The sequence below is a fragment of the Pleuronectes platessa genome, chromosome 21, assembly GCF_947347685.1.
Source record: "Pleuronectes platessa chromosome 21, fPlePla1.1, whole genome shotgun sequence".
Taxonomy (NCBI): domain Eukaryota; kingdom Metazoa; phylum Chordata; class Actinopteri; order Pleuronectiformes; family Pleuronectidae; genus Pleuronectes; species Pleuronectes platessa.
Window position 1 is genome coordinate 10,797,997 of NC_070646.1, and position 17,504 is coordinate 10,815,500.

General features: G+C 43.0%; 1 protein-coding gene across 6 annotated transcripts in view; it reads left to right on the forward strand.

Annotated features, from left to right (window-relative positions):
* The window catches only part of raraa (retinoic acid receptor, alpha a), a 143,996-nt gene that overhangs the window by 59,274 nt on the left and 67,218 nt on the right, over nucleotides 1-17,504 (forward strand). For all 6 annotated transcript variants that reach the window (XM_053413620.1, XM_053413619.1, XM_053413622.1 and 3 more), the window contains one exon: nucleotides 4,552-5,367. In XM_053413620.1, the coding sequence (XP_053269595.1) occupies nucleotides 5,214-5,367 (154 nt within the window). In that variant the 5' untranslated portion in view covers nucleotides 4,552-5,213. The remainder of the gene's footprint in view (nucleotides 1-4,551; nucleotides 5,368-17,504) is intronic.

A 17,504-nucleotide genomic window follows, 5' to 3' on the forward strand; every position in this document is an offset into this window, starting at 1 on the left:
CCTCAGGAGGTGCCCTCTGTACAGCACCTTGCCTGTCTGCTCTTGAGTATGTTGAAATGAATTTGGTAGATATAGGCTAGCTGTATATGGTAAAGGGGACAAATAAAGCTATATAAGTGAAGGCTGTAGAGGAATTGTTAGGAACTCTTTGAAAAGATGTACATTAATGGATCCATTCCAGGCCCCAGGGTCCCTGCAGTGCACTTCTATAGGCTCCGCTATTGCATTACCTCGTCATCTCAGACTCCCGTACTCCATCATGTCTGTTTTTAGACTGCAGTCTGTGCATCAAGCAAGTGCACAAGTTAATTTTTTAGACGTACATGTATCACAGGCGTTCAGAAAGTGAACATTCATGCATGCCTTACCATCTTCAGTGTTTGTACTCATGCATGCGCATATGAGATGTATCATGTCGGCCTCGACAGCACTCAGGAACATCTATACTACAAGAGAGACCAGCAGCTGCACGTCATTATACACACAACTGCTCCCGTTTCTTCTTCTCCATATCAACGACCTTGTGTGTCAGCCGCACCATATAGAACACATACATCATACAGTGGGAGGCACCTGCTGCTGAGATTCGAGTGCGCCCTGTCAGAGGAAGTGATGAGAGATTAGTGTGTTTGCGTGAATGCAGTTGTATGTGTTGGTGTGTGCTTCTGCATGTGTTAGTGTGGGTGAAGGACAACAGGAGAAAAGAGATGTGTGCACGATGAAAGATAGAAATTATTAGATGTCTGTTCTTGTGTGTGTGTGTGTATATGTCTGTGTGCATATGCTTTATATTTATGCACATATAAACACGTGTATGTACAAACTTAAAGTGTGTGTGTGTACGTGTGATATGACATGTTGCATGTTAACGGTCGTGTGCCAGGATTTCAGCGGACACTGTCCAATGCAGGATCAGAACATCCAGCTGTTTGTGAGAATTGTGATTGGTTTGTGTGCGTTGAGAGGAAGGAGGATGTGAAGTGCATGTCAGCAGCTTTACCCAGCTTTGGTGTTGCGTGTGCGATTTTCTCAGCAGATTATACTGACCCCCACAGTTGTGCCTTGATTCCTCATAAAGTGGCGTGTGTCTGATCTTTGTGCCTCCGATGTGAGTGCATGTGGGGTTTGTCCGTTACTTCTGGTAAAGGGATTATACAGGTGCTCAGTTATGTTCCGCTGCTGTCCAGCCTCTGTCGTTTGTGGTTGTGTGTGTGTGTTCCTCTGTGCATGTGCAAAAAGTACTTCTGTTTGTTTGGCGTGTCTGAAATGCTTCAGCTCTACCACTCAGACATTGTTTACATCATGCATCAGAAAATGTTTGTCTTTTCCCAGCTGTGGACACTGGGCCTCTTTCATGGAAATCTCTGATGCCACAGATTCAACTTTAACTCATATATATACTTCTATTGGGATTTTTTGTGGAATATATCATCATATACAAAGGTTTAAAGGTAATAAAATAATAACATGGTTCCACAGATGCAATGTAATTGCCAATATATAATTAATTAAACAAAGTAAAAATTCAGTGTGAATCAAGACTAACATGGTCAATTGTAAACAATGTAGAAATGATGTCAACCTTGGTTCTGACCTTGGTCCCTACTTTCAGGTTTGAAAACACCCTAAATTTATATAAAAGTGTGAGTTGGAACTTTTCGCACTACCTTTAAGTGTCTGCACCTATCCCTCAGAAAATATATGAGAAGTTGCAACAATATCCTTCTCTATCTCTGCACTCTGACACCAGTAAAAATATCAGTTATGAAGGTACCACAACAAAGTTACTGCTGGTGTAAGTGCATGGTAATGTGTGAAGCTGCTTATCATTCAGAGTAGCCTCTCATGGTGCCCGCACTAGATGCTGTAATGATAACGATGAAGGAAGTGGCCCATTTCCAGCCAGTCAGTCCTCTTGGTGTCCCAGTGAGTGGTATAGTTCCTCATTAAAGACCCAGTTCACCATCTGTAGCCTCTGGCTGGTGCATTAAAATACATTTTATATGGTTTTACATCACTTCACTTTATATTTTTGACAATGCTAATGCATTTTACATGGTTGTGAAAGTGTACAATGTGGAGTGTATCCAGGCTTAAATTCATAATGCTAATGGTTGTGTATTACTCTGTATTATAGAACCAGAAATATTATTCTTATGTATTCTCTTCATCTCTTAACTCTCTCCGGGTTTAATGGGGGGCTGTTCAGGAGAGAGAGAGACTGAGAGAGAGAAGGGAGGGGCTTTAAAAACAAATAAAACTATACCGAACTCCTGTGGGCTTTAAAAATGCTAGTAAAGCTTTTGCACTAATACAAACTCATGCAGCTCTCAGTCCTGATCACCACACACACACCAGCTCACCGTGAGAGGGTGAGGACAGAGCAACAATCAATAAAAACAAGGCGTGTAATAGAAAGCCAAGCCAATAAAATCCGCTCTCCATCTGATTAAGGGACATATCGGGACTCCACATCCACTATCTGCAGTATACAAACTCACATATCTACTGCAGTTTGGTGCCTCGTTCCCATAAGTAATTACTCATTTCTCTTATGTGCAGGTGTATAGTTACACACATGCACACACATGCTCAGGTCCTGCACTGAGCCCATATGGAATCAGCTTTCAGACAGTTACAACTAAAGAATGTCCCTGTAATCAAAGATGGTTATGATGTGCCTGGGCCGCTGCCTAGACAAAGACTCACACCATGCACCAACATTGTTTGTCTAAAGATAACACGGTTTCATTTATAGTTTCTAAATGTTTTATAACACATCAAATGCTCAAGTGAAGATGGTGTTCACGGACAAATAAGTGTTAGAATGATGATCAACTTGTATTAAATAATTTTTTGGGGATGCTATGTTTGGTAAAATGTACAGTTTTTGTTAATAGTGCTGTAATGTCATTTATAATGATTGGGTGTGCCTGAAAATGCTCATTTTGAAATAACACACGGAAATAGATTTTATCAGCCATCCATTCATTTTATATACAGCTCTTCCTGTCGTGTTGGTCTCACATGGCAACCAACCAAGCAACCGGTCTTGATACTCGGAGCCCCACTCCCAAGATTCTAAAGGATTTTAACCAAGAACTTCCTTTCTATGAGATGATAGAGCCAACCACTGCACCACCATGCCGCCCTGTTAGAATCATCTCAAAATTTGAAATTCTTTTGTGTTTTTGCAATATCGAAATACCATATTTATATCACTGCGATAGAGGGTTCCTTTTTTTTTAGACTTTATATTTATGAAAAAGAAGATTTATTGACACAATCGAAGAGTTAAGTTTTCGAAGTTACTACAAACAATGATTCCTTGAGAAATGTATTCCTCTCTGTAACTATTGAGTTGTTTCTCGACATTTATTTCATGACTTTTACTGTTTTTTGGACTTTCTGGACTACACCACATTATTAAAGCACCAGATGATGCAATATATTGTGTAAGAATGGTGTTCACCTCTCCAGTCGAGTTTCAGAGGCAGAGATAAATTATGCTTTTTTTCCTTTCATTTGTCCCCCATCTGCACAATGCTGTCACCAGTGCTCCCCTGTCATACCCTGATGCTTTATGCACATCATGCAAGTGGGAACAGGCACACAAACGTATCTGACTTGACCCCTCACTCTTTGCAGGAGTTCATCCATGATGTCCTGGTGTGATTCATGTTAGAGAAGCACATTCCTGAGCAGAAATACTGCTTGTGCAAAAGAGACATTCCCCCTGCTTCTTCTCTCTCTGTGTGTGTGTGTGTGTGTGTGTGTGTGTGTGTGTGTGTGTGTGTGTGTGTGTGTGTGTGTGTGTGTGTGTGTGTGTGTGTGTGTGTGTGTGTGTGTGTGTGTGTGTGTGTGATGAAATGCTTCTTAGTTTTACTGCCGTGCATTGCATCCACTGACTCATAAAAGGGTCATTACAGTGAAATATAAGTTATGCTCATGTTATGACAAGCTGTTCGGAGACATAGATCTTCTCTTACTACTGCTTATGTTGCGGTGCTTGTGATGGGCTTTATGATAATTGTGCTCTCAGGGTGTTTGTCAGTGCCCTTGTGTGAGCTCTTGCTTTCTCCGATGATTACAGGTCTGTTTGTACATGTCTTGCTCCTAATTTGGAAGTAAACTACGTAGCAGAAATCTCTAGTGGTCCCAGAGCGGCGCTTTGGGTCTCACCTCTGGCTCCTGCAACTGGTATAATCAGCAAAGTTTTCTTTTGTGTTGCTCCCTTCGTTTATGTTTTGGCTCGTCTCACACGGTATTTGTACTCTATTACCGTTAATGAGCGCACGTATGGGCACACAAAGCGGCGCTGAGACATCACACGCCCGCTGCTCTCCTCCCAGTTTTAACACTCCATTAGATAATTAAGGCGGATGGGGTGTTTTTGTAACATTTCTGATGAGACATTACCATTAATTAGCATCAAAAGACAAGCGCTGTTTTGCTCAAGTGCTTAAGTACAAAGGCAAATGATCTCTTTACCTTGTCACTGCAGCACCAATTGATCTCTTTCTTTCTCTCTCCCTCTGTGTTTTTCCATAGGAAGAGGCTGTGCAACTGCTAAGAGGAAGCCCGTCCAAAGAGAAGAGAGCTTTGTTTTGGCATCATGTGATCTGCGCATTCCCGAGCACTCTGCAGTGGAAGAGTAAACCTACAATCCCGTGGAAGCATCCCAACCACTAGCGCCCTTATCACCACTATCACCCCACCTCACTGCAGTCAAAGTCACCTGTTCTTGACTGAACTTGCCTCCTGTCTCTTTCTGCTCCTTCATCTTGAAGATAAGGAATGGCCGTGTTACTTTCCAGCCGCCCCAACGCCTCTCGCAAATAAGGCCTTTCAGTTTGTTTCACAATACCAGAGAAAGGAAGGATACAACTCTCTACAGTCCCCTTTTATACCTCTACCCCGGGTCTCTTTTTATCTTTGTGTCCTGAGTAACTCAAGCCTGAACACACACAGTCACTAAACCGGCAGGATTTTTGACAACTTCAACAGCCATTTTAAGGACCACTTTCCAAACCATAAGGGGATTTTTACAAACTTCATCTGACAAGTCTTTTGGAATATCTACTCATGCCGCCTCCCTATGGGGGATTAAATCTGTCCAGGAATCCACACTGACTCCTCTTTGGTGCTATTAGCTCTTGTTAAGGTGGTTTTTCAGTGAAGTCTGTTTGTGACTGGGGGTGGACTGAGCCATCATGGCTGGGAAGGGCAACCCGCTGCCGGGCCCCCACCTCAACGGCTTCCCTATGCCCACCTACTCCTACTTCTTCCCCCATATGTTGGGGAGCCTATCGCCTCCAGCCCTGCCAGGACTGTCCCTCAGTGGGTACAGCACCCCTTCGCCAGCCAGTAAGTAAACTATGCCTTTTCCCTTTCATTTCTGGTTCATGTTCATGTTCATGCTGTCGTTATTGTGCAGGTTGGCTTACTTTCCCTTGTGTGTATCCTCGTTTGCTCGTGAAGCTGAGGCTCACTGTTTCCTGCATAACTCCCTAACAATGAATGTGCCTGTATATATGCGTGAGAGTCTGCTTGTAAAAAGACACTTTCATCTCATCCTGTTTGGATCATTCCTAAGTAAAAATGTGTCTGTGGTAACAGAGAGTGGGACAAGCACACGCACATCGCCTCCAGCGCTAGCCTTAATTTATACGCCCACACACATCAACACACAAGCAAATGAGGCAGGACAGCCAGAAAGGAGCATTGTTTATCTGGGTAACACAAATTTGGCAAGAGTTGCTAAAATAAATCTCACAAATGCTATCTCTGCAGCCAACCTTCATGGTGCAACTCCTTTACACAATCAATCAAAAGCTAACTTGCAAAGTTTCTTATTTTGTACAAGGAGAAAAGTGCTTTTTTTATTAGGGAAAAGAAGCTGCTCTGTAATTTATTATTTATACTCGAGAACATTCGTTTAACCATGAACGGTGCTGGAAGAGGAATTCAGGTCATTTGCTCAGGTAAACACAGCCGAACCAGTAGTATTTATTAAGCAGAATGGCCCTTTTCAGTGTTATATATGGAAAAGAAAAGCACACATTATTTACATTATTGATGTAATGATTTATGAGCATTATCTTTATATTATGGTAGGTTGATCTTTGTAATGAGCAATTGTATCAACCTTACTGTCTTGATGAATTATAATTTTCATCCCATGAAAGACAGACTAAGAGATTACCTGATACTTCTTTCAACAGAGCAGATCATTGAGCAACACACTGAATTTAAATTTGAAACAGAAATGATCGAAGCTTAATGTATCTTAATGTATAGAAATTATTTTTGTGCTGTCTACAAACTTTAAAGTTGAAACTCTGCAAAGCAACTCTTAATTATAGATGACACGTGTAGTGGTTTAATAATTAAATCATGCAATTTAAACTCTAGTGGAGTGGAAGTATGAATTAATCCAGTTTAATATGAATCGCGCCACTGACTGCAGATCAGAATCCGAAAAGAGCTTTGAAACTCTTCTGCTGGTACAATCCCAGCCTCTCACAGCACACTGAGTAACACCGACAAACAGGCAGATAATCAATTAAACGGCACTGGCAGCAGCAGAAATATGAACTAAGGGAATGCAGTTAGTGGTGCAGATGTACAATCAGGTGGTTTGTATTGGCGTGGACAGGCCTGGCAGGCCGCTGCTGCACTCTCACAGGTTCAGAGGGGGTCAGTGTATTGACTTTCTATCTGCTGGAGTTTGTGTTGGCAGCCAACATGGAGGGAAGTGAAGAACAGTTAGGGCCCAGCCCAGTCACTCCCACTTCCCCAATAGCATATACCCCGCCTCACTCACAAAGACTGGAATTCCCATCAGGTTCCTCTTTTTACACTGCTGCAAGCGTGTGTGCTTCTGTTTATGTCTCTGCGTGTGGTTGCGTGTGTGTCTGTGTGCGCTTGTGTGCATATGGCGTGCGTGCACGTGTGTGTGTGTGTGAGTGTTCACTCTCCCAGTGTTTGCCATGCAGGGCGGCAAGGTTCCTTCCCTCTTGCCTGGACAAACATTTCCTGTCTGTAAACATTGGAGAGCCATGGACACCACAGCTTCTTGATGAGCACGACAACAAACACACACACACACACACACACACACACACACACACACATACACAAACTCATGCTGGCTCATTTTATCTTACTCCTGCTCATCCTCGCATGCAGATAACTGCAAACATAACTCACACATGGTCTCTCTCTCTCTCTCACACAGACACACACACACACACACACATAGCAACAGAACCACATGTGTCTTCCTTCCCTCACTTATACTCCCTGTGACACAGACACACTACCTTCCCCACTTTCTCTTCCTCCTCTACCTATCCACTTCTCTGGCAGATCATTTCTCTCACCCTCCCTCTTGCTCAAACACCTCGTTTTTTCTTTTCTTTTTTTCTCTTTCGCTCACATTTTCACACACTCACACTTGAAGCCAAGCCATTACCGACTCCGTTCAATGCCGAGCAGTGACGAAAGAGAGAAAGACAGCGTGAGTGCTGAGAGAGAGAGAGAGAGAGAGAGAGAGAGAGAGAGAGAATCTGTTTGTGTGGAGCTTGCAGAATGTCAGATTGGAAGCAAGAAAGCCAAGTGTTTACATGGATGAATTTCAGTTTTCAGCTCAGGCCATATCCACATGACTACCTGTATGTGTGTTTGTGTGGAATTTGTGTTTGTGCAGATAGTTGATGTAGCTTGAACTTGCGGTTGTTGATTTTTCCTGCTATTGTCCAGAATAATAGTTTTCTCCTCGCTATTATGACTTTTCACTGGTCATGTTATAGATGCTGTGCAGTGCAGTTACGATGTTACAAGTTACCATGCACTACCACCCCAACCAGTTGATCCAATCCTTGTCTGGTTTGTGAAAACCAACATTTATCATTTATTTATTTGAATCAGGGGAGAGAAACAAATGAGAATGATTAAAATGAAATTAAAGTTACGAGCTTAGGATCTGAAGGAGACTACAGACACTGGGTGGTGATGGGGAGGAATGGAGCACGTAGCTGGGAAGACTCATGAAGGCTTCTGATTTGATGGTTGAAAGGAGATGACCGGTTGTCTAGAGTTGAGGTGGTTCAGGGTTGGAGGTGGGTCACCTGGTGATTGATGTAATGAGTCTAAATGACAATTAATGTGAATGAGCAGCGTTTCTGTTGATGCTTGCCATGCACACTTATTAGTCCAACGGTAGGAGGCATGTACAAAAAGAGAATCTTCCTGAATGAACTTTCGCTTCGCTTCATTTTTTTTCCTCTAAGTGAGCTAGAAGTATAATGGGTAATATAAACAGTCATAGAGTTAAGATGCTGAACTTTTTTCTGTCTTCTTTTCCATCTGATCTCTGTCTTTTGTTCATACTCATCTTCCTCCAATGTGTTCTCAAAGTTGTCCACCTCTTCTTCATTAGCTTCTTTTAGCAAATCACAATAGACCAATTATTTGGACCATGCAGAGAGCAGAAGGGTAATGTCAGCCCTCACACACTCTTTCTGCAGAAATACTGCTTGTGCAAAAGAGACATTCCCCCTGCTTCTTCTCTCTCTGTCTGTCTGTCTGTCTGTCTGTCTGTCTGTCTGTCTGTCTGTCTGTCTGTCTGTCTGTCTGTCTGTCTGTCTGTCTGTCTGTCTGTGTGTGTCTCCAGCTAGAGACTCCTGGGTTATGTCTTCACATCACATTATCTGAAAATCATCAGGTTAGGTTATGCACCAGAGCAGATCGGTTTCCGATATTGATATTAAATTTATTGCCTTAAGCTTTATTAGTTAACTGAATATTATCACTATGAATTGATCACACGCACACACATACAAACGCGCAGGCTGCTGCATTGAACAAATATCCACATCCAACAACATGAGCTCATTACGCCCACACAGATATGCACACATTTCATTAGCGTTTTTGATTAAATCCTTGACGCCACACGCCTGGATGAATACAAAACTGTCTTCCCATAGCAGCCTAACTATTGATCCTGTTATTATCACTAAAGCCCTCTGCTGTATGTCACCAGCACGAACATGGTGCTATTACATTAGCACGGTGTTATGAGGGATCATAATGAATGGAGCAGGCTTGCTACCTGCTGCCACAGCGGACTAATTGGCTTTTCCCCACAGAGCGCTCTTGTTTCCGCAGCCACAGTAATTGCTTGGTACAGGAGCGTTTCCTACTGTGGCTAACACACATAAGCACCATCGCCTTTGACTTATTAGGGGGCACAAAATGGCATTTATGAATGTACTTTTGGACCAGTAGGAGAGATATGAAAGGATATTTTCAGACCTCAAGGAAGCTTGTGTGTGTGCGTGTCACCTATCCCATATCCCATTAAGCAGCCGGTGGTGGAATGCATTGACCACAGGTAAATATGGATATGGTAATGTTGGCCAAAGTCTGTGTTTGTCAGCGTGTGTACGCTGGTTTCTGGACAGACAGGTGGTTCCTCTCTGCCCCGGTGGTCTGCAGGAATCAAGGGAGCATGTCAGTCCACTCCATGGGTGGCAAAAACACACTCTCACACACACACACACACACACACACACACACACACACACACACACACACACACACACACACACACACACACACACACACACGCACTTACTTTAACATACACACACAAGGCTCGTGGATAAGGATAATGAGTTGAGGAACTCTTGCGATGTGCTCCCCTTTGGCAGCAATCCAAAGTGTATGTGAATACCACGCAAGCATGCACTCTATTGACTGAGGCAATTTCTTTCAATCAGGCTACCAGGTACCAGCCGTTTAGCCACTTCAGAAGGACGCACACACACTCACACAGAAAAAGCACCTCTGGGGAGCAGCTTGTCATTATTGGAAAGTCATTTGAGGGGTGCCGATACTCTTGATGGTGAGGACGCAGGCTTATTAAACATGGTGTGTAAAACACATTTAGCATGGCAGCGTAGCACTCATTCACCCGAGCTTAATGACCTTGTTAATTAACTGCAGAGCACTGGGAGGCTGAGAAATGAGCACAAGGACTGTCCTATTCTTAAATTTTCAAAGAAGTAATTGTCTCTGATGCTACTTTGAGATAATTGCCACATCACAAGTAGCTGAAGTAGTTGTATCCTTTGTGCTGAACCAGATAAGAAATAAGTTAGTTTCAAAAGGTTTATTGCATGTCTTAATTCTAACGAATCAAAACATAAAGGCTACAGCTTTCCACACGGACTATTTAGATAATTCTGCGCCTGTTTATCTGAAAGCACATACAACAATTTTTTTTTAAACATGAATAGTCTTTTGGTGATTTTTTAAAATAAATCAATCCAGCATAACATGATTATTATGAACATATTTTCATTATTACTGAATTATTGTAGATATGTTAGATAAATGTGTGTACATGTATGCACTGGACATGTAACTGCAGCCTCAACCAACAGGAAATTACAGCACTAAGGCACTAAGTGAATTCTTAACAAATTATTATTATTTAACAACAATGTCAAGACAAAGTTTGGATTTTAAAGCACAGCTGACGTGACACAATATTTTAGAAGCAGACTTAATATCCGTCCATCCACCTGCTCGAACTCTGTGCTCCTACTTCATAACTTGGTGCATAAAGGGCACATTGCTCAAAACGAATGTAATTATAGAGGACACAAAACTGAGGCAGGAAAACACACTCAATCTTTATTGAAAAAAAATGTAGATGCTATGAATGCTATACCAAACTGAATTAGACAATAACTCAGTGCTGCTCTAATCAATACTGATGCTCAAGTAATTACAAACTATGTTATGCTCCTGGCCTCACATCTTACTGGCAGCAACAGTCCACAAGGATACACCAGTGTCACCAGTGTTGTGCATGAACGAACGCAAAAGAACGCATTCATTGAACACGTTCACTTTTGTGAGAACGATGAACTGAACGCACCTCAATGACAAATAATTAATTTGAACGGTGAACACGTTCATATTTCAGCGTCCTCGCTTATAGACGACAGGAAACTTCTCTCTTTATGTGTAACTTTATTAAAGTCCAGCAAACACGACACACTTCTTGTTCGTAACTCCGACACTCCTGTCATCCACTACTGTGTTCTTCACTCCCCTTCCTAATTCACCCTTGACATGCCAACTCATCAGCCAATGAGAGCCTGTCATGCCAGGTAACTCTCCAGCCATTGGTCTAGAACTGTCACTTGCCCCAACCCGACTGGTTCACTGACCCTCTGGAAATCCCAATACATATTGACATGGTGTAGTTAGCTGAACATAAGTCATAACAAACACATAGCAGTCAAACAGAACATAAACCTAACTACCAGTCCGTTACAATATTATCTGAGGTCTAGCTAAAACGTTACGGAATGTTTTCCTTCTCCTGAGGAGAGACGCTGTCTAAATCGAATGCTTGCACCATGTCGTTGCTCAGTGCCCTTGAAATGTCCGCGATGTAGCCTAACCTGAACCAAGTAACTTGACTTCGCACTACGTTACCCATGATTCATCGCACACACACATGCACACCAAACAAGCAACGTATTCCAAGTGTTTTCTTCTCTGGCCAGTGTCTCGGCTCCGAGCTGTAGTCTGGAGCTCGGCTCACAGGTTATCTTGGCTCGCTGTCCGGACCGCTCCGTGAAGAAGGAGGAGGAGATGTTTCTTTACTTGGAATGCGGCCACTTTATTTCTCGTATTTACAGCAGGAGCAACACTCGAATCACCTCTAGGTGGTCCGTCACTTCTTGTTATTCACACACTTTTAGCGTCTTTTCCCACAATACCCAGGTGCACTACGTCACACAATACAAACTTTCCTTAAAGGGCCAGGCCATACCTGCAACACAACAGCTCTTGGTCTCATATACAGATGGCAAGAAAAAGCATGGGGGGAATTTTACACATTGTCTGATAAAGATTCCGACAGTTAAGTTAAGTCTTTCATTCTAACTTTCCACTTTAAAACTATGAAATGAACTGAACTATGAACTCGTTCAGAATTTAAATGGTGAACTATGAACGTGAACTATTCATGTTTACTTGTATGAACTGAATTTTGAACTAGTTCATGAGAGGTGTGAACTTGCACAACACTGAGTGTCACTATACATTAGGTGGAGCCGGTTTATGTATCTGATTGTGAGGGGCCAAGATGGGGATTCTGTTGTTGACCAAAGTATGTATATGTAGGAACAAGCCTGGCAGAGAGAAGAAATAGGGTGAAAGCAAAGGGGTTAATAGAAATATCGGAGAGTCCGACAGAGAAGCAGGGAGATGAAGATGCAAGCCTCTCTGTGCAGATGTGACAGAAGTGAGAGCCCTGGGCACACACACGCACACACACACATACACACACACACACACACACACACACACACACACACACACAAACACACAAAGGCTTTGGCAAGACCCGTGTCCTGTGCCAGCTTCATGTGCCAGCAAGCTTTGCCAAGAGGGGCTCCCTCAAGAAAACACATCACCTTCTCCACCGGCCCTCTGGTGTTCCCCCGTATCTATCCCTCCTCACCCCCTTCTCTTTTGGCCTCTGTTTTTCTCGTGTTCTCTCCCCCTCATTTCTTCAGCTCCAGTCTTCTTCCCTCCCTCCATCACTAGTCTTTCGTTTTTTTTTCCTCTTTTCTTCCCTCATTCATCCACACTTAGCTTTCTTTCATCTCGTAAGCCCAGATAACAGAGGCAAGTCTTATACTTTCAGCACCTGAAAGTGTTTAAATGAATAAAAGAAATGAAATGAAATGAAATGTAAGCACCCAAGGGTTCTGTGTGATGTAAAAGTTGTCATCAGAGTATGTTCAGCATCTGAGTTTTTTCCAGGTAGTCTGGCTTTCTCGTAAGACTTACAGATTTGTGTTTTTGGTTAAATGGAGACCATCGGTAGGAATGTGAGAGTGAATGATTGTTTGTTTCTGTATGTCAGCCCTGCGTTACACGGTCAACATATCCAGGATGTAATGGATCGGTGCAAGGGCTCTAGCTGTCACTCTCCCGTCCATTTAGTTCTCGATGCAGACACCGGTTCCACGACAAGGGTTCTAGCTGCACATGAGTTGAAAAACAAAAATGGATGCTGGAACTCAAGTGAATCCTTGTGAGGACATCTTGTACTACGCTCAACAATTCATCTTTAATATAATATAAAGACATCAAAGTCTTGGCTTATGGATTGGTTTTGGGCTTCGCATTGATTGCCATTTGACTTGATTCATAGTGCGTATGCTTAGAATATATACTGTACAATAGACTCTGAACTACCCCACATGTGGAACGTGGACTCAAGTGGAGTCTAACACAAACCACTATGTGTCTATGATGTCAGCAGCTGTTCGTTTACATGTCTGCAATGAAGTATAACCCAGGGCTCCCCACCTCTCTCTCTCAATTACTATGATCCCTCTTTCTTCCCACCCTCCCTTTTTCCACCTTAGGACTTGACAGAGCTATCATTACCCTGCCACCTATTTACTCGCAGCCTGTTATTTTCCATTTGCTTTGAGGAGACCCAGGGCCAAATCGCTGCCCAGAATACTAGATCCTTGCCACAGGATTTATCCCAGAGTGGCTTGGCAAGTGTGGTCCACTATCCCTACAACCCCCGACCCCCTTTTTTCTCATCCCCCCTCTCTCTCTCTCTCTCTCTCACTCTCACTCCCTGTCTTTCTTTCTATAGGTTTTTTCCCTTCCATGGCTGCTTATGCAAATACTGTCCTTCCTTTTTAAAGAGCTGTCTACTCATAATCCGATGGATGGCTCCATTTTCAGAGTGATACACATACACACACGTACACACACTCAAAGAAAGGCAGATTGCACCACTCGCTCTATTAGGAATACAAGGACACACGCTATCTCTCATGAACATTCACACCAACTGGCACATACATGCGCACATACATGCACACATGCGTACAGTTACACACACAAACGCTGACACGCGAGCACAGAGAGAAAACCCTCCTCTGCAGCATTGGTGTTATGTTTTGAGCGGCGAGCACTTTAAGCTGTAGTTGGGCCATAACAGCTTCAAAACTAGCAGACTTTCGCCAGCAGCCATGCAGCACTCAGTTGGGTAAACACTGGCATAATCTAAATCTCTCTCTGATGTGCCAGCGTATCTCTATTTCGGCTCTCTTCAAAGGCCCCGCAAGGAAGTCAAGACAAGGGTAAAACGATAAGAACGCCCACCCCCCCCCTTTTTTCCCTCTCTCTTTCTCTATGGCTTTCCTATCCTTTGCTTCAACCCACTCTCGCCCTGACCCTCTTCTCCTCCCTTTTATCTCTTTTATTCCCGCCCCAAAACACACACACACTCACACAGGCGTACACGCACACATGCATACACACAAATATATCTATCTTCTTATGCCCTTTTTGCAGCACCCATTGCACAGAGCCATAATTCACACTGCTGCATACATTTAAATGTCAATGGCTCTCTCACAGGCATCATTCCTCTATTGTCCTTTGATAAGCAGCAGGAATGACAGCATCTGTAAAATATAGGGCAGTTACCTAATGGAAGGAGATAGAAGGGGAAGGAAAGGAGGTAGCTGAGGAAAGTTTCTCAGAGGTTATGCAGTTTTGCCCTGCACTGCTCAAGAGAGTGATTGAATTATCAAGCAGAGCTTTGCTTGTTGTCCGAGGGGGTTTCAGAGGAAAAGCCCTTTTCTCTGCGGCTAATGTGCTTTTTCAGCCTAGCACAATGGCTAGCTGTGTTGCGCAAAGGGGCTAAGAGAGCTCTGTTCAGCCAAGGCTTATGGGGCCACCAGCTCTCTTTTGGCAACTCTCTAAGGGGCCCCTGGTTACACTTAACCTCAGGCTTGTTAGCTAGCATTAGCACATAGCCACCTTTGAGTGCAAAGATAATGCACTTGAGGCCGCATAAGCACAATGGAGGGCGAAGCGTACCACTTATACAAAATGAATTGTGCTGTGTTTAGATCCTCCTTAGTATTCCAGAGACTGGAGACCACACACGCATGTAAAGCTGTGGAACCTTCTGAATCAGTCTGGTGTGCTCATTACTCTTTTCAGTTTTGGTACAGCTTCGTTTTGGCACCTTTTTACTCAGCCTCGTGCTCCTACTGCCTTTTCCCGTCTGAATGTGAAGTATCATATCAAGTTGAGAAGTGAACACTATGAAACAGAGTGCTTCAAATAAAGGAAACCCTCAAGGCAAATGAAATGTCATCTCTAGAAACATTTCTCATTCATTGTTAAGAAAAGACATCACTTTCCTCATACTGTATATTCCTGCGCCTCGTCTTTTCAGTCTGAAACACTCTATTCTAGCTCCTGTCTCTGTAAGGCGCCCCCAACCTCTGTTCCTATTGGCCAGCTGGCCCACTCTGGATGGATTGGTCAACAGCTTCCAGTGCGTGTAGGAAATGTTGGGCGGAGAGCCAGACTAGCTCTCAGGCATACATTATGGAAATGTTGGGCATTATGATGTCATGTGACATCACGCTAGTGCAGACGTTTCGGTCAGACTTTGGACGAGGGGTCTGAGGAGCTTCAGGATCAGTGTATTCTGTGTATTGCTTTACAGTTTAACATGAACAAAAACCTATAAAACACAAAAGGAAAGATAAACTGAAAGAAAGTCTAATTTAATGTGCTGTGTGAATACATTTGGTGAATTCAGTATATAATACTTAAATATAGAAAATCTAATGGATGTGCCAGAAATGAATAGATATTTGGTTCTGTTGTTTTTACTTTGATCAATGGAAAAATAAACATGTGCTCCAGATGGGATTAAAATCACCAATCAAAACTTGCAATATTAAAATCAACGAGCTTTCCCCTGCATTAATAAATTCCATGTGAATAGTGTTTCCTGTGCGAATGTGCTGCATTAAACACAAATGTGGGGTCTAATTTCTTATATTAAATGAGGTCCACAGATGATTCTGGTTTCATTATACTGAGAAAAATATGACTTCACTTTTCCACTCTTTTCCTTTTGAGTTATCAAGTGTATGTGTCGACAGCCTGACATTCCTAGAATAACATTTCTGGGCTTCAAAACATTAACTGCAGCCTCATTTTTCTCTCGTTGGTCTTGACTTTGCATGCTGTCTTTTCACTCGGTGGCCTTCTCTCCTTTTGTGTTAACCTGTGATCAGTGTGAAGAGGCACCTAAAGCCTGGACTGACGCTCTCGACATCTCATTTTCATACATGACTTTGCATTCACACAATCACAACCCAGCAGGAGGTTCTCTGCACAGACGCGTTCGAAAAAACAAAAAATCCTCTACATTATTCAGACGAGAGGTGGAGCAGCCGGTTGCAGCGGGCAGTGGCAGAAAGTGACGTATTAATTCCGCTGCAGAGATCACGTGATCAGGTTTACAGCACCCCGACACCGTCGTCAGCTCTTATCATCACAAACTCTTGACATCTTCGTCAGTCTCTCCTACTTGTAAGAGGCCGCTTTTTCACAGGGAGATATATGTTTTCTTCATTTTTGCATCTGTCTCGTGTTAGGAGCGTAATCAACCCCCCCACTCGCTCGATGTGTTCACACATCAAATTCTCCTGACTTTCTATGGACGTTATACCAGGGGGCCAGGCAGAGGAAATCGGTAGCAACATACACATTCAGGGAGTATGAGTGTGATTAGTGACACATCTTTACTCTCCTTTTGAAATTGCTTTTGAATCAACTGGTGTGCATTATGCCTTGACTAGTGCCCTAATTTGACCTGTCCCATGCAACAAACAGATGTTCACACAGTTCTTGGCTGTTTTTATTACTGTCACTGTCATAACCTAATTATTCTGAGCTATATAACAAAAAGTGAAGTGACCATGATATTCCTCTTCAGTGGTAGCCTCCCTGCCATGCATTATGTCTAGATTATCTTCTGTTTTTAACCCAGTATTATATTAGATGTATTAGACTGTGAGGGATTTTCAGTGTAGCTCTCGTACACAAACTGTTGATGGTTGTGAAACTGATCCGATCCGGTGGAGCTGCCTCGGAATTCCTCAGACATTCACAGAGGTTGATCGCTGACAACCAAACATTTTCTTTGTCCACTAACACAGACAAACATGCGGGAATACTCAATAACAGATTATCCAAATTAGAATTGCTGCAGACAACCAGCCCGTGGTTTTTAGTTTTTATCTCGTCTTCCTCCTGGCTGTCGAGGCTTACACAATACCCATTGACGAAGCACCAGCACTGCATAGTTACGCAACAACAGCAACAGCCTTTTGATCAGCCGTTTGTTTTGTGTACACTGTGCACTGAAGAAAAACCATAAACAGGCAAAATCTCCCACAACAAGGTATTCAAGGAAAGCTGCGGTTTGTCATTGGAAACGTTCTTCTGAGGGTGAGGAGAGGCCAAACCAGCCGCACTAGGTCATCTGTCAGGGGTCATCATGCTTCAAATGAGGGTTCGAGCAACCTCTTCCCCTTGAAAGGGGACGAAACAGTTTCTCAATGTGT